The sequence below is a fragment of the Cydia amplana genome, chromosome 4 (assembly GCF_948474715.1).
Source record: "Cydia amplana chromosome 4, ilCydAmpl1.1, whole genome shotgun sequence".
NCBI classification, from domain to species: domain Eukaryota; kingdom Metazoa; phylum Arthropoda; class Insecta; order Lepidoptera; family Tortricidae; genus Cydia; species Cydia amplana.
Genome location: NC_086072.1, coordinates 5,936,135 through 5,959,382, shown reverse-complemented (window position 1 = coordinate 5,959,382; position 23,248 = coordinate 5,936,135). Strand labels below are relative to the sequence as shown.

General features: G+C 38.2%; 1 protein-coding gene across 1 annotated transcript; it reads left to right on the top strand.

The window, feature by feature from the left end:
- Positions 1–2,880: 2,880 nt before the first annotated feature.
- Positions 2,881–13,842, top strand: LOC134647448 (uncharacterized). The gene is made up of 8 exons (XM_063501795.1): positions 2,881–3,024; positions 3,347–3,423; positions 4,791–5,008; positions 5,798–5,977; positions 6,676–6,855; positions 11,258–11,430; positions 12,785–12,865; positions 13,716–13,842. Exons 1-8 carry the CDS (start codon positions 2,909–2,911, stop codon positions 13,840–13,842), a joined length of 1,152 nt encoding a protein of 383 aa, XP_063357865.1. The 5' UTR covers positions 2,881–2,908.
- The last annotated feature ends 9,406 nt before the right edge of the window (positions 13,843–23,248 follow it).

The window sequence follows — 23,248 nt, the reverse complement described above, 5'->3', positions numbered from 1 at the left end:
GTACGTACTTAACGAGCAATTCTTGTATATTTATATATATTTCGGGGATCTCGGAAACGGCTCTAACGATTTCGATGAAAATCAACCTAGTCTTAATGTGAGATCAAACAAAGCTTGTGGCCGTTGTGGAGGCTAGATGACATAATTAATTAATCGTCGTTAAATTCACAGATAACACCATATAAGAAACGAAATATCTGACATAAGCACAAAAATACTTGTAAATTATGATTTTGAATGATAAATATTTCGTGACGTTCATTTGGATTTGATTTGGATTGATATTTTACAATTAGTATTTTCCTAGCGTTGGTGTGATGAAAAACTTTGTGTTTCAGTCGGTGGCAAAATTTGTTTAATCCTCGTGCCGTAAAACCCTCGCATTGCTCAACATTCCACTTTTCGAATCACTAGCTACGCTCGTGGTTAAATTTTGGGATCTTTCGCTTGCTCGGAGATCAATATTAGCACAATAACTTTGCCCCCTTGTAAAACAAATAACTATCGGCGTTATTCATAAACGCCTGCTAAGTTAATCAGTTGATGACCATCGTTTATCCCTCTCTATTGCATAATAATGATTTTATTCTAATTTAAGGAACATATTATTTTTAACTGAACAGTTTTTATATTTTAAATGTGATTTGGTTGTTTTATTTTTATAAATGTCAGGAATGTTCTAATATTTCAAAATTTATTTTATAGTGTTCATTATTTAATTGTTAATCCTGTGTAAATTGTAATGCGATTGTGTTGTCTTAAATAAACGGATTTATTATTATTATAATGACAGATAGGGATAAACGACAATCATCAACTGATTAAGTTAGCAGCCGTTTATGAATAACGCCATATGTCCTTACAGGTACACTTCCTTCACCAGCTTCTGCCGCAAACGCGACATCAGAACAAGGGAAAGAATTTTTTGGGGAGACCAGGAGAAATGATCATGGTTTGTCCCTCTCTATGGCATAATGACAGATAGGGATAAACGACGATCATCAACTGATTAAGTTAGCAGCTGTTTATGAATAACGCCATATGTCTTTACAGGTACACTTCCTTCACCAGCCTCTGCCGCAAACTCAACAACAGAAGGAAAAGAATTTTTTGGGGAGACCAGAAGAATAATCAGAGGCCGTGAGGTTTATGACATGAGACCATACATGGTAAGTTTTCTATTTACTTAATGATGTACTGAACTGTAAAATTTTCATTCTGCCTCGGCGCTCAATACGAATTTGTCGCATTTGGCGTCGAGACGCTTGGTTCGTGGGGCAGAGGCACACAGATGCTCCACAAGGCGCTCGGGAAACGGCTGAGGGAGGCAACGGGCGACCCCCGCGCGGGCAGCTTTCTCGCGCAGAGAATTGCAATCGCAATCCAGCGCGGGAACACTGCCTGCGTATTGGGCGGGTCCCGAGGGCACCAAATTTTGATAGGTATTTTTAGTTTTAGTTATTTTAATTGTAGTTAGTTTTAGTTTTATATTCTATGTCTTTTAGTAATTTATATTAATAAAGTTCTTTTCATATTATTCTGACGAACTAAGATGGAAAACATACACAAATCACATGACAACGACAACGATTATTTAACTTATAAATTAAATACAAAAAAAGTACTTATTTCATGCTTTTGTATTTCATGATTTTTATTTCATACTTTAGTATTTCGTACTTTTTTACTAACAATTAATTTAATTAGGTTAAAATACATGAAGAAACTTCCAAGTTTGAGATCACGTTTGTTATTTGAATCACTTTCATATACTTAAATTATTATGTTGTTTCAAATGTCACATTATATTATATGTCAGCATTTCTCCTTCGTTACGAGGTAGTATTATTAGTTATTCTGTGGTTATGATATAAATTCATTTTCTATAGGTATATACGTAATTACACCCTGTATAGTTGTTGAGTAAAAAATATTAAACTAATAAATAAATAAGTACAGCGTCTGGTTGACGTAACTGGTGACCGAAGAGCTGGCGGCTACCTCGCACAACGTATCAGCATTGCGGTGCAGCGAGGAAATGTCGCCAGCATCCTTGGTACAATGCCTCAAGGGCCTATTTTAGATTTAAGCTAGTTTTTAATTTCTTTTTTTAATACACTGTATATATCTTGTTTGTAAATAAATGATTATTTTTTAAACTTAAAAAAAGAAAATAAGTACAGAGGAACATATATGTTTTAAATTTTACTTCCATCCGACATCCGATATCGGGTGGGGCAATGTGAAAACTTTTACGCTCTCGATTGATTGATTTATTTATTGGTAAAATTTGTTATTATACAAGTCAAGATTTTTACATATTTACATAATGAGATTAAGATAATAATATACAGGGTGCCCGGTAATTAGTGGATAACCTTCTAACCACCGACAGAGCACCTTAGGCTGGTCCAGAAAATGCACTTCTAGGTCTAGTAAAAGTTTCGTGGTTTTCGAGATAATCGAACTTTTCTGTCTTTTTTAATTGGAGCTAGCCATTAAAACAGACAGAAAAGTTCGATTATCTCGAAAACCACGAAACTTTTACTAGACCTATAATTGCATTTTCTGGACCAGCCTAAGGTGCTCTGTCGGTGGTTAGAAGGTTATCCACTAATTACCGGGCATCCTGTATACAAATTATAACATTTACTTACAACCAAATCTTAAACTGCTCTAACGTTCCTTAGGTTCATCCAACTGAGGGGGGATTTAAATCTTCTCGGGGCAGAGGTGTAGGGTTGGAGCCGGTGTAACTTTATTTGACGTTCATAAGCGCATTGTATAATAAAATTATGCCTACTTGAATAAACTATCTTTTATGTTTTATCTTATCTTATCTTATCTTATCTTATCTTATCTTATCTTATCTTAGGTGTGGTTGCGGCCAACGAAATCTCACACCGACATGAAGGACTACAATTGGCTATGCGGTGGCGTTATCATTGATGAATATTATGTACTCACTTCTGCAGCGTGCATTGAAGACGTCAAATACTTTTACGTGATCTCCGGCACCCACAAGTACGTGATTTCTCATATTTCCAGCCAAAGACGAAATCGTCAGGTGACAAGCAAAAGTCACTAATTACTATAAAATATTTAAACAAAAAAAAAAACCGGCCAAGTGCGAGTCGGACTCGCGCACGGAGGATTCCGCACCATCAACAAAAAATAGAGCAAAACAAGCAAAAAAACGGTCACCCATCCAAGTACTGACCCCGCCCGACGTTGCTTAACTTCGGTCAAAAATCACGTTTGTTGTATGGGAGCCCCACTTAAATCTTTAGGTATTATATTCTGTTTTTAGTATTTGTTGTTATAGCTATTAACCCTTGGTTATCAGGTGGCTACCACAGTCACAGACAAATAAGTGTATCGAAAACGGCGCCTTACGAGCCGTTTGGAAATGTGTTCATAGAAGTAAGTAGCGCAGTTTTATTTATTTTAATTTTTAAAACGCAGAAACGTATTTATTTATTTATTTAAACTTTATTGCACGATGAAAATTGTACAAATGGCGGACCTTAAGGAATTCTCTACCAGTCAACCAATGGGTCAAACAGAAAACTTATACTTAGTGCAGGACTGTAGACAAAGAGAAGAAATATGAAACACAAATCAAGTTAAGTATTCTAAACAATATTCTAATTATACACTTACACATATAACAATAACAGCAATATAAAATTACATATATACGAACATGCATTAATACATATATAAATAAATATATTATATTATATGTAGTACCCAAGTATACAAGTAACATGCGGATCATTTATTTTTAAGCGAGTTAGTGAGGTGCTTACGTAACTTGATTTTAAAAGAAAATTTGCTCTGTGCTTGCCTTAAGGGAAGAGGGAGATCATTCCATAGACGAATAGCCTGAAGGACGAAAGAGTTGGAAATAAAGCCAGTGCGGTGATGGGGAATAGTCAGTTTAAGACTTCGAGATGTACGTAACTCGCAACCGGGACGCGATGCTACAAAATTAACGTATGCGAACGATATTTGTCGATATTTTTTCCTCATCAAAGCACGACCGATCACAAAAATAATAAAACCTCATTCCTATCATCATCCTTCTATCATCATAAAAATATGGAGGAGGCAAATAGGTTCTTTTTAGTATAATTACTACAGTTTAATGTACTGCTGCTTGTAAATTTGTTATTTGTTGTCTCCAATTACTATACACAACATTCTTTGGTTTCAATGATGGTGCAGCCCTACCCAACCCATGTACCTCCACCCTGCACTAACGCCCTGGGGCCCGTTTCTCAAAAGCTTGTAACTTGTAATACATAACAATTGGAAGTCCTTTTCTAACGAAAGCTGTCAAAAAGTGACATCCGCTTGTATTACAAGTTACAAGCTTTTGAGAAACGGGCCCCTGTTCTTGTTGTTGCTCATTTCTATTTTTTTTTAATTTTTGATAGTTAAACGATTTGATAACACTCTAAACACGAATAAAACTTTATGACAAAGTTCGTTTATTTATGAAATACACCTACCTACCTACTCGAGTCAAGACAAATGTATTAATGAAATATTATTATAAATATACATAGATATAATGAGTCTAGTGGATATGTCGCGCGATTTAATATCCGACGTTGAATTGATTCAAAATTTAGCATATTATAACAAGCCAAAAGACATAGATAACGATAAACTTAGGGGATCAAAATGATTTAGGATATGCTCTTTATCGGCAAAATTCATCCGTTCAACCGTCTATACTTTAAGAACGAATGCCATTAATTTTTTGTTTGTAATTTCCCCAGCATATCGTTTCGATGGAAACGTGTTTAACAACATACGTTGGATGGTGAACGACATAGCAGTTGTCATGACCGAGGGCCCATTTTCCTTCAACAGACGAATAAAAGGCTGCGATTTCATTCCACAGAAGATTAAATACAATAACATATCTAAAGACTATGAGGAAGCCGGAACCGAGGCATTTGTCGCTGGATGGGGTTCTAGTGATAAATTTACTGACGTAAGTGCCATCACATAATGCATAAAACAACCTTACACATTTAGACTTTAGCAAAGGTAGAGAGAGAAGGCAATAGAGGCAGCTGGAGGAGACGCCACATCAGCCCCCCTTTGAGCGGAGGGGTCAGCGACGACGTATGAAACGTGCAGCTAAACCAGGTGTGCTCGAGCCAGTGTGGCGAGCGAAGATGCTCAGAGTCACAGGCGAGCGGAGCTGCTCAGAGCCAGTGTGACGAGCGCAGTTGCTCAGAGCCAGAGCGGCGAGCGGAGAGAGAGAGAGAGAGAGAGAGAGAGAGAGAGAGAGAGAGAAGCTGAGGTGCCAGGCATGCATATTTACAAGATATTTTACAGCATATATACATATGTACAGGACTGTACAGAGGCATGCTAGATGGCACACTCAAGGAGAGGAATTGGTTTTTGCTGCGAGGCGGCGTCATCATCAGGATCTTGAGGTCTTCGTGTCTGTCCAATGTCGGTAGGTCACCAATTTTAGTAAAGGTAGAGAGAGAAGGGAATAGAGGCAGCTGGAGGAGACGCCACAAGACTTTTCTGTGTCCCTTGTAAGTTGGTTTGAATTTTGAGTTCAATCGGGGCTTAGCCAAGATGTCAATTTTTGATGGAAATCGTAACTTGTCCGTCATTTTCACAATTTATTTTTATTACCTAAGTATTTTAAATTGTAGGTACTATAATATGGAACAAACTTAAACTGATTTACACAGTTTCCAAATTGTCAGTTTACTGTGTTCACGATAGGTAACAAGCCAATCTTGAAATGTTCTTTCAGGCTGCAGACATAATAGCCCGAACCAGCGTTAACTCTCCCCTGCTGATGGAAGCGGATACCATCTTAATCACAAAAGAAAGCTGCAAACAGCGCTGGATGCCGCGCTACCACTCAATCATCGACAGCTACATGATCTGCGGAAAAGTGGCCCGCGAGAGCACTATGAGCGAAACTTGTGTTGTAAGACCATGAATTTAAATCTCTCCCTTATGACTCCACCCTCCACTTGTCTGCTCTCTGGTTTCTCATTTCCCGTCACTTTTGCTCGTCCTATGTGATATTATGAATTATAAAAGAAAGTGGGACATACGGATATACGATACTTAAGTATATTTGACTCTCCCTTCGCTCTCCGAGTTTTAATCCTACGTTTTAATTTGTGTAACTGTTTTTCAAGGTAATCGTAATTATCTTCCTCACATTTTAATTTCGGCTCGGCATGGTTTCAAACCGATGATAAACACGCAAAAAAAGGCTATTTAATTTTAATACCTACTAAAATCAACGTGCGAAACAGCGAAGCACCAAATTGTGAATGATGGCGCCTGGTTGGTGTAATATCGATTTTATAGTGGGTTTTATTTCTCTGTAATATAGTGCGAAATGGCGAGTCTATTGTGAAGCTACATTTGTAATACCTATATGCTAATATCGAGACCTATCGAAACCTGAAAGTAAGGGCCACCCCACATCTAGCGTCTTTCGATCGTCGGCGTCTCGTCGGCGTCTACAACTCTATGGCCCTGCTCGACGCAACGTCGACGCGACGTCGACGCAACTGCGCAGCGACGTCATTTTCCATAGCGCTGACCGACGCCGACGCTCGAAAGACGCCAGATGTGGGGTGGCTCTAATAGTTCATTATTAAATTTGCACAGAATAATCGATTGGAGTGCAGACAGCTGGTGTTCTCAGAGGAGGAAGGACCTCGACTAAGGAGGTTCGAGGGGAATCCCGACAAGCTCCTTCTACACTCCGCAGCGGAAGTCAAGAAGAGGGAGAAAACTAAAAAAAGGACGAGACGAGTTGCCCCTTGGACATATGGAGGGTTTTGCGAGGTATGGTGAGGATTTATACAACTAGTGCCTACGCCAATTCCTGGGATTAGTTGCCAAGCGGACCCCAGGCTCCCATGAGCCGTGCCCAAAATGCCGGGACAACGCGAGGAAGAAGAGGTGAGGATTTATACAACATGAAATATTTTTCTCCCGGAATACTAGGTATACTTCCAAGTCAGGTCAAAAATCGCACTTTTAGTTTGAGTAGGTCGATCACAGTGGTTTACGCCATACGTCAATAATAAAATATTACCAGGCTATTAACTAAGTACCTATGTATTATCATAAATAGTACTAACTAGCTGTGCCCGCGGCTCCGCCCGCGTGGAATTCGGTCTGTGTCAGTAAGCTAATTCATCCCTAATTTCTCTTTCTCTCCCCTGGAGGCGGAACTTGAAGTAAAGTTGACAGATGGATACGATTAGCGGACTGAAGTCCAGATAAAATATTTTACAATTAGGTAGGTACTTACCACTAAACAAAACTACACTCCAAAACCAATAGTCCGCCCTTAGTAGTAGTAGTTCGCCCTTATTCCAATATTAGACGTGATTTAAACGACACAGAGTTATAGTAGGTGTATAACGGACCCCTGCGTGGGCGGGCGCGATGTGTAGCCAACGCGCCCAATGAGGTGAAGGGGTGATTTCCCCAAGAGTCGGGTCCGAGTCCGGACGGCCGCTGGCGAGGTTGCGGAAGAGTACTTCGGCGTTCCTTATAGCAGCGAGGCGGCAACAGAGGGGTTTTAGTGGGTAAACCTGGGGTCTCATTAGCTCACAACAGGGAGTCCCACATAACCATCCCGGCCCGTCCCCGCGCCGGGTGGTATGCTTAAAGCATTTCCCCTCTTAAAAAAAAAAAAAAGGTGTATAACGGACAATACAGTACTACTTTTGTATTTTTACGTTCTTGAGTGTACCTATCCAAAACATGTCCATAGCAAATATCATCCAATTCTGTCCTCCAGTCAAATCATTCTGAGCATGAAAAATTAAGATTTATACACATAGAAATCCATACTTCCTAACAAACTTTCGAATTTAGGTCTAATATTATATTAGTTAGAAGTAAGATTACAGGAAAGGAGAATATTATAAATATCAAAAACTTGAGGCCGAGTATTTACACTTTATTTACAGTTATGTTTATGTATGCACAACTAAATATCTACATATATGTATGTACCGGGGATTACTTTTAACAGTGTAAAAAAATGTTTAATTATAAATTGGCCTAAGTCGTAGTCGCTTGGTAGGGTGCCCAGAATGCCATCTTTATTAAAGTAGGGCTTAACCCTTAAAATCGTATTAAAAACGCGAGCGCAGCGAGCGCGAATTTTTTTTGATAGAAAAATAATTGAGAGATGGGAGTAATGTTGTCAGGGACACAGCCGCAATGGTTTACGTGAAACGTTGGTGTGGATATCTAATGCGAAAGCCGAAGGCCGAGCTCCATGTAGGGCCGAAGGCCCGAAGCGTCCAGGCTGTCAGTACTTAAGCACAGAACAATAGTATCAGTATCTAAATGCGAAGGCCGAAGGCCGAGCTCCGCGTAGGGCCAAAGGCCCGAAGCGTCCAGGATGTAAGTGTTTAAGTCGTAGTAGTAGTCGCTCGATAGGGTGCCCAGAATGCCACCTTTATCAAATTAGGCTTAACCTTTAAAATCGTATTAAAAACGCGAGCGTAGCGAGCGCGAATTTTTTTTGATAGAAAAAAAATTAGAGAGGCTATGTCAGGGACATAGCCGCAGTGGTTTACGTGAAATTTTGGTGTGGATATCTAATGCGAAAGCCGAAGGCCGAGCTCCGCGTAGGGCCAAAGGCCTGAAGCGTCCAGGATGTCAGTGCTTAAGTCGTAGTAGTAGTCGCTTGTTTGTTTGTTTGTTTATATGTTTAATTATAAATTGGCCTAAGTCGTAGTCGCTTGGTAGGGTGCCCAGAATGCCACCTTTATCAAAGTAGGCTTAACCTTAAAAGTTAAAAACGCGAGCGTAGCGAGCGCGAATTTTTTTGATAGAAAAAATTGAGAGAGGCTATGTCAGAGACACCGCCGCAATGGTTGAATTTTGGTGTGGATATCTAATGCGAAAGCCGAAGGCCGAGCTCCGCGTAGGGCCGAAGGCCCGAAGCGTCCTGGATGTCAGTGCTTAATCACAGAACAATAGTATAACTGTCTAAGTGCGAAGGCCGAAGGCCGAGCTCCGCGTAGGGAGGAAGGCCCGAAGCGTCCAGGCTGTCAGTGCTTAAACACAGAACAATAGTATTAATGTAGGTTAATGTGTGTGCTGGGCTCTCCAGTACCCGCTGATGCACCGCAGTACTTACCGTCGAGCGCGTCTGTCGTGCGAATCCGCTGAGCGGTCAACCGTTCTTCGCACTGCGTGAACGTCTCCGATTCTTCCTCAGATTCCTGAGACCGTGCTACCTTGTAACCTCAATACGTTGCGAGAATTTCGCGAAAAATTAGTTTTTTTCGGATAGGTATGGTAACGCGTTTAAAATGCAAGTCCCAAATTGTTTGACATTTACAATTACTTAATACCTATTTAAAAACTTTCGCGTTTCGAACACATATTAACTCACATTTATAGACGGGCGGGCCTATCTCGAAATTTATTTTATTACCTTTATTTACCGACGTTTCGACACAGGTTTCACTGGTCATGGTCGCGGCTAACTGATGTCCCAACAAAATGTCAAAACAGAGATTTGTGCAACTACCCGACGAAAAGTGTATGAAAAAGTTTGGGGTAGACATCATATTTTCAAACCACCCACTTCACATAATGTTAATTATTGTCAATAAACCCGCGCTAGACCCGTCTATAAATGTGATTTAATATGTATTTGCAAAGACGTTTGACATTGACTAAGAAAAATGTTGTTTTTTTTACAAAGTACATTCACAAAAAAAAAGTGTGCACCACTTTCTTAAGTTAGCGCCATAAGATTCAGGTGCAAACATAACTTAATTGAGTGTAGTGGCCACCCCCCCTTTTAGGGGTTGAATTTTTCTAGCCTAAAATAGGGCCAGGGAGTTTCTTGACAGATTAGTAAAGTTTGCATCAAAATCCGTTCAGCCGTTTTCACGTGATGCGCGGTCAAATAAACAGACAAACAGATAAACAGATAAACAGACAAACAGACAAACAGACAAAAATTCTAAAAACTGTTGGAACGTGTTCTGTTATCGATTCTAAGTATCCCCAACCAACTTTTTTTCGAATATCTTCCATGTACAGACTTCCGACCCTCTTCAGCTTTATTATATGTATAGATAGTTAAGTTACTACTCTCACTAGCTCTTTATAAAAACACTGATTAGATGGTATTTCACTGATTTAAACTTTCACGATTTTTACACATTATTAAATTGTACAACGGGACTTAATCGCGTTTCTAAGTTTTAAGATTTACCTCCGACGTTTCGAGGACGGCGTTGTCCCCGTGGTTTCGGAGAAGACTGACTAAAGTTGACATCAGCATCTTCTAACCGCGCGAGTTTTTCGAACTACCCGCACTTGGTCTTGTTTATCAGCTTGAACGTTTTGCGCACTAGGGATGTCACTCTGTCGATACATAACACTAACGATATTCGATTTATCGATTGTCGATAAATATTCGTTTACGCTTACATTTATAATTTATCTTCGGCTGGTATTTATGATCACCAGATATAGTAAAATTTTACACCAAAAAATCATTTTTACTACCAAAAAAAAGGGTAAGGGTCGTAGTTCCGTTCTGTGAGGATAGCAGTTCCAACCTAACCTGACCCACTTTTCTAGTAGGTAGCATTTCGTTTCTGTATGGGTCGCAGTTCTAACCTAACCTAACCCACTTTTCAAGTAGCAGTTTGGTTCTGTGAGAATCGCAGTTCTAACCTAATCTAACCCATATTTCTAGTAGCTTTCTTTTCTGTAAGGGCGTGACTGAATTAAGGATTGGGTCGGGCGAGCGCGGCGCGTGCGGTGCGGTGTGCGGGGGACTGAGCGGGAGAGGCTAGTAATTTGTGTCATTTTACTGTACTTGGTAATATGTTTACATTTTTTGATAATCATAGTGGTTTATTTAGGTGAAAATATCGCATTAATTTGCTCTTCAAGATTTGGTGATCATTCATTATATATATTTGGTGTTTGAATACAGTTTGTCGTGCAGTCAGGATTAAAACAGCTGTTACTTTTCTTATTTTTTTGGTAATAGAGATTTCTTTATTTAGGGTACCAAGGTATTATCGGTGATCATTATATTTGTAGCCTTTATATTTACATGTATTTTTTACTATTATCCCCTAGCTGACGGAACAGAATAACAAGAAAAAAAAATGTTATCCAACCATTTTCATTATCGCACGATAGTACCTACCAATTTCCATTCAAAGTATTTTTTTTACCTTTCCAGAATGACCACGGTGGCCCGTTAATCGTCGGGCACGGATCATCTGCCATAGTAATTGGCATTATTTCTTCATTCAGGGTTAATAATGGCACAAAACACTGCTACGGACCGTTCCTTTATACCAGTGTTTACAATAACAGACACCTCATTCATTGTGCCATCCACAAAACAGAAGGGTATGTACTCATGTTACTTGTACCCAAACCTATACAATGAGTCAAAGTCAAAGTCAAAATATACTTTATTCTGTAGGCCTAGCAACAAGCACTTATAAATATGTAGTAGGTAAGTAATTATTATGTTTATAATATTATCTTAAGCTAATTATAAGAGCAATTTATTGATTTTAATATTATTCCATAATTGATTAATGTTAAACGGAAGCAAATACTTTAGTTATTTCAGAAAAACATAAGTTAACATAAAAAAAATCCAAATTAGAAAAAAGTGTAGTGTAGGTACATCTTACTGAACTTACTAAAATGGCTCATACATCAACGTATATAATAGGTACATCAAACTATTTATAAATCAGACGGCCGATTCTGTTTAAATGATTTGATGTTGTTTTTATCTCATTTAGATACGACCTTTTTTTACATAGAGTGCGCCGCTGCACCAATGAGCGTCAGCCGCTAATAACGCTGATTGGTGCTTACTGAATACAATCAAGATCCGTCTCACTCAAGGCATCTCGCTCGCACTTAATTGTGCAGATGCCTAATGACAGGACTCAGATTCATATCAAAATAAAATGAAAACCACATTACCTCTTTTAAGTTCAATCAAATCCGTTACCTCTTTTAAGTTCAACCTAATAAGTATTTACTCACAACCCAACAATATTTTTAACTTAGCGGACACATTCAAAAAGAAATACATACATATTTGTGAACTCCTCATATAAAAGGAATGGTGGTTAATGGACCACCACCTTGAAAAAAGAAATGTCAGATAATCAATGTAAAAATACATACAATCTGATTATGGCTATGAAAGCCGATGGCAGATGAAAGTAAAAAAAAAAAACATATATTTGTGAACAATAAGAAATATTTGTGGACTCTCTCTGTCTCTTTTTAATTTTTAATTTTGGGTGACCCGAAAACCAGCGCAGTGTCTTATGGCTCCTCTACACGATGGGCCATCGCCGGCCACTCCAAGGGACGCATTTATGCGTTAGAGGGAGCAAGTGATATTGCTATATTCTACCGCATGGCTGTGATCGTCCCTTGGAGTGGCCAGCGCTGGCCCATCGTGTAGATGAGTCGTCATTATTACAGACACTGCTTATGCCGAGCGGCATCCTATTTGGTGTTCCTACCTTTCTTTATTTAATTTTGTGTTGTACTACCTAATGTGTTTTTACGCCAAATAAATATTTTCTATTCTATTCTATCTTCTATTAAATTGCTAATCAGAATGGCCTTCAGAAGAAGCTCGTCCATTAGAAAAAAAAAATCCTGAATTTACTATATATATCATGAAAAAGTCAACTGTATAGAATGCATGGAATTCACATTTTTACAGAGACGACTGTTCGAATGTGTTACGAGATCGATCTAGCCTGTTAGAAGAGGAAACGTTTGATTGGGGAAATGTTACACTCAGGTACTTCTTTAGCTATTTTTATTTTAACGAATGTATCTACGAATGTATATAAACATAATAATATTTAAAAAAATATTTGATGGGGCCTAGAGAGTTATTATTCAGTAAAATAAGTATAATTTACAGCTATAGCTTTGCGGTTTATATTAAATCTTGTTAGTAGTAGTAGCAGTTGCACCGCCCACAATCTCTCTGCTTTGCCTTAAGGTTGACTGGTAGAGAATGCTTTTGGCATTAAGTCCGCCTTTTGTACGATAAGTTTTTCTTTTGTGCAATAAAGTTTAAATAAATAAATAATTTAATAATTTTCGTTTTGATGATGTAATTGAAATATCTGGATGGATGGATCAACTTCTCCTTAAAATAGGATAATACCAATCAAACAATTTTACCAAATTTGTGTAACAATGTCCAATATTTATTTATATGTATTTTTTTGGGTTTTTTTATCTCCATAAATATTGTTTGGTAGAAGATGGACACCGCCACACTCTGACACTGCAAAGGAGAATCGCACACGCACCCACACAAACGCACGTACGCGCGCAATGCACCGCGCGCGAGCGTGTGTGTGTGTGTGTGTGCGCGACAAATAGCTAATTCCAGAGCCTCCAGCTAATAAAGACCTAAGCAATCAAAAAATGACAAAATCAAACCAAAAGCGTAGTTAGTGTCTCAAAAAGTGAATTGGGCATTGCTAGAATTACGAGGCACAAGCATTAGTCACAACAATGTGAGGAAAATAATAGGTACCAAAATGTCACAAATGTTCTAAAGTTCGTTTAGCAACTTGAAGTTTGCGCGACAAAAAACGTTTCGGAGGGAATTTTACCTAAATGTGATTTTGCAGGGCTAGAACGTTATACGAAGATGAAGACCCACCAGTACTTCGCAGTAGCAACGATACCAATGTCCCGTCAGCCGAGGGCATGAAACTCGGAAATACAGAAACTTCGCAGAGTGACAAAATAACATAACTAAAATCGTGTTTTAAAATTAACACCAATTAAAAAATAATGTTCTTTTTTTGGCTCTAAATGTTTGTACATATTACCATAGTTACCATAACAAGTCGTTTTCAGTAAAAATTACTAAGTATTTTATAATATTAGGCGCCTACGCCAATTCTCGGGATTAGTTGCCAAGGGGACCTCAGGCTCCCATGAGCCGTGGAAAAAAACCATATAACGTGCTAGTTACGTGAGGAAGATGATGATGATAATGTAAGGTAACAGGTACAGGCCAATTCGAACGGACACTCACATTAGAAAGATATTTAAATTATATTATGTATTTAGTTATCGCTTTTTCCCGACGCCAATCGAATTCAAAATATTTGGGTTGTAGCTCAAAATTAATTACGAGAAACGAATACTCATAAGGGGCCCACTGATAATAGGTCCGCCGGACGAAATCGGCCTGTCAGTTGTTAGGAGCTGTCACATTTTGAGTTTAACTGACATGCCGATATGGTCCGAATTGACCTGACTCGAGAACCGAAGTCCGTGTAAACGTCTTTATCTAAAAGTAAAAGCTTGTAAACTTTGGTCGAAATTATGCCTTAAAAATGCCAAGCTATTGTTGATAATCCAGGTGACTGGACGCCTTATGAATAAAGAATGAATTAAGTATATAATTAAAATACGCTTATATTATAGTATTTGACATGATAACTCTTTTTTTTTTTTTTTTAAGTTTCACGCTCTTATCGTACGTAGCATAGATAAAAAAATACATAGATTGCTCACTCCATACATCAGTTTTAGTACCAAAAAGACTATTAGCATCTAGCATCGAGTAGCGGAACTATCAGTACTGCTACTTGACAATAGATGTAGCACCAACCGGAAAGTCTTATCTCAACAGCATAAGACTTTCCGGTCGGTGCTACATCTATTGTCAAGTAGCAGTACTGATAGTTCCGCTACTCGATGCTAGATGTAGACACTGAAATTAATAGTCTAACTGATGTATGGAGTGAGCACTCTTGTCTTACTATATTTCTCTATGGTACGTAGTGTAATTATATCGCAACCAATCAATCGAAAATTTAGGTATGCATGAAATTGGATTTCCAGTCAACTCATTTCATTATTAATATGTGAGCTATATACACTAATAATCTTACATGACAATGTTGAGTTTATATCTATTGTTTTTAGGATTTGGTGAATCTAACTCAGGTCAGTACCTAAGTTATATAACATAGGTATTCTTCGTACTGTCAATTGTAAATAATTATACATTAAAGTGTCATTCAATAGAACTTGTGCTAACTATGTAAACAAAACTTACTAGTAAATTGACATTTAGTGTCAATTTTAGTATGGCGGTTTGTTTACATAGTAAGTTCTATTGAATGACATTTTAAGATCGGTAAAATATATAACTACATGCCGGAAATAGTTTTGTTTTACAAGGGCAATGGGGCAATGTCGTTTCCGAGTGAAACACAAACATTTTCACCATGCGCGAGGCAAATACTAACTTTAGGTAAATAATTACAAATTAAATTCAAATGAACATTATTAAATATTTATTACCTATTCAAAATCATAGCTTAAAAGTCAATTCTATAAGGCAACATAAGCAAACAACTCAAGTTGTACATCGGATTACTTTGCCCCACATGTGGACAAAATCCAACTTTCTTACCTGTTTTTGAAGTACAAGGAGAGCCTTTCCGGGCTGGTGTTTCCGATTTGTTTTGGTATGTAGATCAACGAGTTATTCATATTATTTTACCATAAATTGACCAGTTTTTTCAACAGGTTTACTCCTTTCAACAACTTCTGCATCAAACGCAACAACGAAGGATTTTTTTGGAGAGACCAGGCGAATTATCAGGGGACGTGAAGTTTTTGACACCAGGCCATACATGGTGAGTTAAAAATATTTTACAATACATATATGGGGCTACTTTTCCGCACTAGTGCGTAAAATAGCACTTTTCGTGCGTATGTCGAAACTTTAAAGTGCCATATCTACTGTAAAACGTTGTTAGGAATAGGTAATTCGCAACTCGTGTCGAATTTCCTCTTTTTCGCACTTGTATCGAAAATAACTATTATATTATTATAATACTAACATTTAATCAGAAGAAATCGTCGCTATACTTACTCAACCTCATATCTGCAACAATCATTTGATGGAAATGTCGCTTTTCTTTCATTCGGAATACGGGTGTTTTTGTCATCAAATGAGTGTTGCAGATTTTGGTTTTTGGTTGAGTAAGTATAGCGGCGAAATGGAACTTACATTTGGAATGAATAGGGTCGGAAAAACGCCCGTCATTTTGAAAACATGACCATAAGTCGAAAATATTCGTTCACAGTCTACTGACGTCATTGGGGCATATTTAATCGTTGACATTGGTATAAGGAAGTGTCTGTTGTACGAAACAGGGTTATATTTACAAAATGACGGGCGTTTTTCCGAGCCTTGGCCGAATAATGCAAAAGTCGTATTCAATATATTTTGATAGTAATAAAGGAAAATAATCAATCGATTTAGGTAGGTACTATTTTAATATATTTCGGGGATCTCGGAAATGGCTCTAACGATTTCGAAAAAAATTGCTACATGGGGGTTTTCGGGGGCCAAAAATCTATCTAGCTAGGTCGCGTATCTCTGACAAAACGAGCATTTTTGAGTTTTTATAAATGGTCCGAGCAAAGCTCGGTATCCCCGATTTTACCGAGTATATCTTATACCTTTAAACGAGCAATTCTTGTTTGTTTATTTCTATTATTTCTTGTTTGTATATGTATATATATATATATATATATATATATATATATATATAAATAAATAAATATACAAGAATTGCTCGTTGAAAGGTATACTTATATAATAAAAAAATATCAGGTAGTCAGGATTAAGATCTTCAAGAACCTGGTTAAACCTAAATACTAGTATTTTTTGAGATGAATGATGCCTTCAGTTTATGTCCTCGTTTTGTACCTTATTTAACCTCGTATTTAGCATTTTGCAATACAGTTTAAAGCTATACCTACTTGAATGTTGATAACTGTACCGTTCTTTAGGTGTACTTGTGGCCAACGCAAACCCACAGCACCGTGGTAGACACAAATTGGCTATGCGGCGGCGTTATCATTCATGCACGTTATATACTCACCTCCGCAGCGTGCATTGAAGATATCAAGTATTTTTGGGTGGTCTCCGGGACGCACAGGTAAGCGAATGCTTCGATATACAGAGGAAATTCACCATAAAGTACCTAGACCAGTCACTACACGCACACATAGCGTAGGTGCACAAAACCACAAAAACACAACAAGCCGCATTGCATATTTTTTTACCGATATGCAAATCAATGTAAATGTAATATTTTATGTTATAATAAGATATGAAATTTATTATTATCATCACAATAGCCAAAAGACGTCGTAAATACAGAAGACCCATTCTCAGGTGGTTGCCACAATCCCAAACAAATGCGTGTATCAAAAACGGTGCCTTACGGGCGGTTTGGAAATGTGTTCATAGAAGTAAGTATAAAACAAATATTCCTTCCGTTCATTTATAAAAGAAATTAGTACATAGTTATATTTTTTCCATATTATCTGCTTAAATTAGTCCTTTTACAGTCAAATATCTATTATTAATTATAACTTTTTAATATTTTGTGTTTTATATTGTATTGATACATAATGTATATCGGAAGTAGATAAATGAGAACTCCCTATGACAGTTGAACACGACAGCTTTATTCCATGTACTGTATAGGGGCCCACTAATTAAGGGGCCCATTGATTAACAGTCCGCCGGACGTTATCGGCCTGTCAGTTAGAACAAAAAGTTAACAGTTCCGAGCAACTGACCGGCCGATACCGTCCGGCGGACTGTAAATCCCTGTGGTAAATGAAACTCAAAATTTTAGGATGTAATTTCCTCAGCATACCGATTCGACGGTAATGTCTTCAACAACATACGTTGGATGGTGAACGACATAGCGGTAGTAAAGACTGAGGGCCGTATTTCTTTTGAAAAGAGAGTGAAAGGCTGTGACTTCATTCCGCAGAAGATCAAATACAACAACATATCTACAGAATATGAAGAGCCGGGAACCAAAGGATTCATCGCTGGATGGGGTTCTCAAGATCGATATACTGACGTGAGTTTTATCACATACTCGTAATGCATAATGACAACAGTTAACCCTATTCTGTGACCATATTTCCTACATCTACATTATAGAAAAAAAAAATTGCATGATTGCGCGTGACACGGCAGCCTTGGTAGATCCTGTGTCACTGAGGTCACAAGGTTTACTCTGTTGACGACGCGAATACAATCTTGATATGTTCATTTAGGCTGCCTAACTCCCCCTTGCTGCTGGAAGCGGAGACTGTTATAATCACCAAAGAAACCTGCAAGAACCGCTGGCAGGCGCGCTACCACTCAATCATCGACAAGTACATGATCTGTGGGAAGCAGGCCCATAGCACTAAAATGAACGACGCTTGTAATGTATGACCACAAATATAATTCTCACTCATGTATTCACTCTCTATTCTACCATCTCTTTTCTCTGCTTTACACTCTTTTACTCTTTCTTATGAAAGGCAGTGGAAAGTACCTACTTTTAGCCGAGTCTCTCATCTCTTATTCATGTTATCCCCCTTATCTTACTATACGAACTCGGTATCATCAAAAGCATGACTAACAGGAAAAAAATCGACCTACGCCGTTTATGATGATCAAGGTTATATCTTTTTAGGGTTCCGTACCCAAAGGGTAAAAACGGGACCCTATTACTAAGACCGTCCGTCCGTCCGTCCGTCCGTCTGTCACCAGGCTGTATCTCACGAACCGTGATAGCTAGACAGTTGAAATTTTCACAGATGATGTATTTCTGTTGCCGCTATAACAACAAATACTAAAAACAGAATAAAATAAAGATTTAAGTGGGGCTCCCATACAACAAACGTGATTTTTGACCGAAGTTAAGCAACGTCGGGCGCGGTCAGTACTTGGATGGGTGACCGTTTTTTGCTTGTTTATTTTGCTTGTTTTGCTCTATTTTTTGTTGATGGTGCGGAACCCTCCGTGCGCGAGTCCGACTCGCACTTGGCCGGTTTTTTAAATTATGTTTTTCGTTGTTTAATTTTCACAGACGAATAATGTTGAGTGCAGACAGATGATTTTCTCAGAAGAGGAGGGACCAAGAGTCAGGAGGTTTGAGAGGGACCCCGTCGAGTTCATTCTGAACTCCGCAGCAGAAGTCAGGAAGAGAGAGCAGGCTAAAAAGAAAACGAGACGGATGAACTCGCGGTCGCCATATGGAGGGTTTTGTGAGGTAAGACGAGTATGTACTAATCTATTACGAACGAGGGTTAAATTTGTATTGTCCCAATTTTATGAAAAAAATAGAAAAGGGCAATATATGGCCCTCATGAATAACAATTTGTTACTATTACCAATTAAAAATCCGGATGCGCTAATTTAGGCCCACAATGACTGTACGAGGGCTGTTTGATAAGTACCCGTTTATGAAAAAAATAATCAGTTGTTTTTGTTTATATGCATTTATTTTTCTTCATAGTCTCCTTTTAACTCTATACACTTGTTCCACCTATATTCAAGCTTCAATAAACCATCCAAAAAGTATGATTTCGGAAAGTCATTAAAATAGGCCTCTGTGGCGGCAATGACTTCGTCATTTGATCCAAATCGCTTACCACCGAGCCATTTTTTCAGGTTGGGAAACAAAAATAAATCGCATGGGGTCAAATCTGGAGAATACGGGGGGTAAGGCAATAGGGCGTAGCGTAATTGTGTTAATTTAGCCATCACAACTCTAGACGAATGAGCTGGTGCGTTGTCGTGATGAGACAGTACTTTTTTATTTTTTAAATGGGGTCGTTTGTCCTTCAACCCAGCGTCAAATTCATCCAATAAATTGGCATAGTACTGCCCTATTATCGTTTTCCCCTTTTCTAAGAACTCAATTTGTATAATACCCTGCGAATCCCAAAAAACGGTCGCCATGACCTTTCCAGCCGATGGAACGATTTTTGCTATCTTTCGCGCAGGTTCACCCGGTAAAATCCACTGCTTCGACTGCCCTTTCATTTCCGGGGGGTAGTGGTGACCCACGTTTCGTCTACGGTCACGAAACGACGCAGAAACTCCTTCGGGTTACGTTTGAACACGGCCAAACACTGCTCCGAAGTAGTCAGTCGGTTCCGTTTTTGCTCCTCCGTGAGTAAACGCGGCACCCACCTCGCCGATACTGTCTTCATACCCAATTTTTCTTCTATTATGTTTTGTACCCGCTCGATTGGAACATTTACAGCATCAACGATTTCTCGAAGTTCAATTCGGCGGTCGGCTAAAACGATATTTTCAATTTTCTTAACCATATCGTCTGTAGTCACCTCAATTGGGCGGCCTGGGCGATCCTCATCAAAGACGGTTGTTCTCCCCCGCTTAAACTCGTTAAACCAGTATCTGACGGTTGTCATAGAAGGAGCACATTCATGGTAAACCGCTTGCATTCTTACTTTTATTTCATCACATGTTTTTCCTTCCAAAAACAAGAATCTAATTACAGACCGATACTGCTCTTTCTCCATTTTCACAATTTTGAGTTCACGCTTTCACTGAATCGCTGTCAAATGAGAAAAAAACAAAAGAATGCTGTTTTTTTTTTAAATTTTCCCACCTCTGAAAAATGGCTTAAAACGATTGTATACATATTTTCGGCCCGTGATATTAATACATTTGGAAAACGGGTACTTATCAAACAGCCCTCGTAGTAGTAGTTGTAATAAAACACTTTATTGCACAAAACAAGTGCTACATAACAAAGAGAGAATAAAATAAATGTGTATAAAGGCGATTCTACCCTTTTAAGGAATTTCTTCCAGCTAGGTACCATTTTAAGTGACGGTTGCTCGTTATTTCCGCCGTTATATCTGTCAATTTCCTTGATGAAATGAGTGTAGTTCACTGTCACATTACTGCCGCGATTATAACATTCATTTCGTCACTCATTTTATCAATAAAATTTACAGATTCAGTTGACATATGAACCACGACTTGACCGTGAGTTAACCGTCGCCGTAGACTTTTGACACTGACAGATCGGTATCGTATCGCTGTGACATCTTATAAGCATTGTTCGAATACGGCCGATTTATACCTAAGTACATACAATAAATTCACATTCTTACAGAGTTGATTGTGCAGCCGTGTTAAGAGATCAATTCAGCGAGCTTGAAGAAGAAAAGTTTGATTGGGGGAACGTTAAAATAAGGTATTTTTTAAATCCTTAACACGTTCACTGCGTTACGGGGGCTTTTGAACCCCGTTCGAAGTCATCATTCAGTGCGGAGGCTAAAAATCGTGTCTTACTCGCTGGTGCGGAAGCTATTATATCTTGGTTATTTTTATGACTACGATAAAGACAAATATAGTTTTGAGTTTCTTGTCAAAAGTATAACCAAGTGGTATATTCAAAATATACGAGGTCTCAGGAACCCCGTACCGACCAGGGAACAAAAATTTCATTCCAGTGCGATACGGATTCCAGTGAACCCCGTATAGACTTTAGCTGGCTCGTACGGGGTTATGACCACAGAGTCACTAGTGCAGTCATCATTGGAAGACTTTTTATCGGCAAATTAAAAATAATGCGTTCGAGAGGCATGCTGAATGGTCTCATTGCAAAAACAATGTAGTTGACAATTGGTATAGTTTAGAACAACTAATATACTTCACGACATATTATATCACTGAATGTTACGTATTGTTGACTGCTGCTCCGAAGTCAATTTTGACACCAATCAGTTCCAGACATGTTGTGTCGGCAAGTGACGTTTTTATTATTAAAACTTTAGGTTTCAGCCTGAAAAACTATATCTAATTATTGATATAGTAAACACTAAAATATCGATTGTTTTATTTCCCATCTCTATTGATTTATCGACATAACTAAGGTATGTGCGTTACGGGGTTTGCTAAGCCCCGTAGGTTTTCAATTTTAGTGCGATACGGGGGGAAAATAACCCCGTGATTTCATTTCTATATATTTTCATGTGTTTTTATCGTGTCTACATGCGAAGTGAACTTGACGCAGGTAATTTCATAGTCTTTAAACTTGTCAAAAAAGAAATTATAAAATATAATATTTCAGGACTTTATAGCCGTTTTAACAGACTTGGGTATACGGGGCACTTTTATACCCGTAACGCACCACGGTGTAAACCACTACGGGGCGGATTAGGCCTCATAACGCACTAAATTTTAGGTAAAGGTTTTGGCTTGCCGCAGTGAACGTGTTAAATAGAATAGGTAGCTATCAATTTGACACGATGACCATGGTGATGAATGTTTAAATGTCTTTTTCCAGAAGCATAACGGAATATAAGGATGACGAAGACACAGTAATTAGAAGTCCCAACGACAACACTGATCCGTCATCGGGCGAGGAAACCTGAAAACCTTAATTACATAATAAGTTAAATCGTAGGTATTTTAACTTAAGTAACAGCAGTAATGTTTTAATGTAAAATTGATAGCTAATTTTATAACTTAATTATAGTTACTTAGAAAGATAAAATATAAATAATACTCATGATTAAAAAAATACCTAAGTATAATTTTAAATCCAAGACATCAACTCGACAAGTTGTCTTACTGTCTTCGTCACTGGGTCGTTACAGAAGATATTTGCCAAGTCCCTATTTTTATTTAGTGAAAATATTACAAGAATGTATAGCTAGTAAAATTATTATTTTTTATTCCACGATGGGCGCTATGGGCGCTATGAGCGCTTGCAATTCTAGTGGAGTTGCACGCGCGTTGCCAATCATACAAGTTTACAAGGAATAAATAATTTAATTGTTTTCATTGCACAATACATTTGCAAAATTACAAGTTTCATACTGTTTTACATACTAAACAGACACAATTAGATAACAGCTCTAATGCGAAGTTCGAGATTTCTTTATTAGTAACGCTCTCTATTAGCGAATAGCAGAATTTAAACAGATGATACAAACCAGCGATACGCCAGTGTCATCTGTGGGAAATTTATAGAAGCACAAGCTTCCTACGAAACATTTCATATAACGAAAACTAGGATAAGTGAGTTTTACTTAATTCAGCTATTCCACGGGAGATGGCGCTTAAATCATTTTTTTAGATTACGTATCCAAAAAAAGGACAAAATAAATTAAATCCTATTATTATAAGCCTTCGTTGCTGTCACTTCATCCTTCCGTCCGTCCGTCCATCGGTCAGCAGTCTGTACTCCAAGAACCGTAACAGTCAAAACTTTCACAGATGTCGCTAGTTTTATTATAACATTCATAACATTTTTTTTTACTTTTCTCTTACTCGCGTAGCGTACTC

Bases quoted from the DNA above. Each gene is read 5' to 3' on its own strand.
- LOC134647448 (XM_063501795.1), top strand. From the start codon at position 2,909: ATGAAGGACTACAATTGGCTATGCGGTGGCGTTATCATTGATGAATAT. The intron at 3,025-3,346 runs GTACGTGATTTC...CTTGGTTATCAG, and splicing joins GTGATCTCCGGCACCCACAA to GTGGCTACCACAGTCACAGA. The intron at 5,978-6,675 runs GTAAGACCATGA...AAATTTGCACAG, and splicing joins CTATGAGCGAAACTTGTGTT to AATAATCGATTGGAGTGCAG.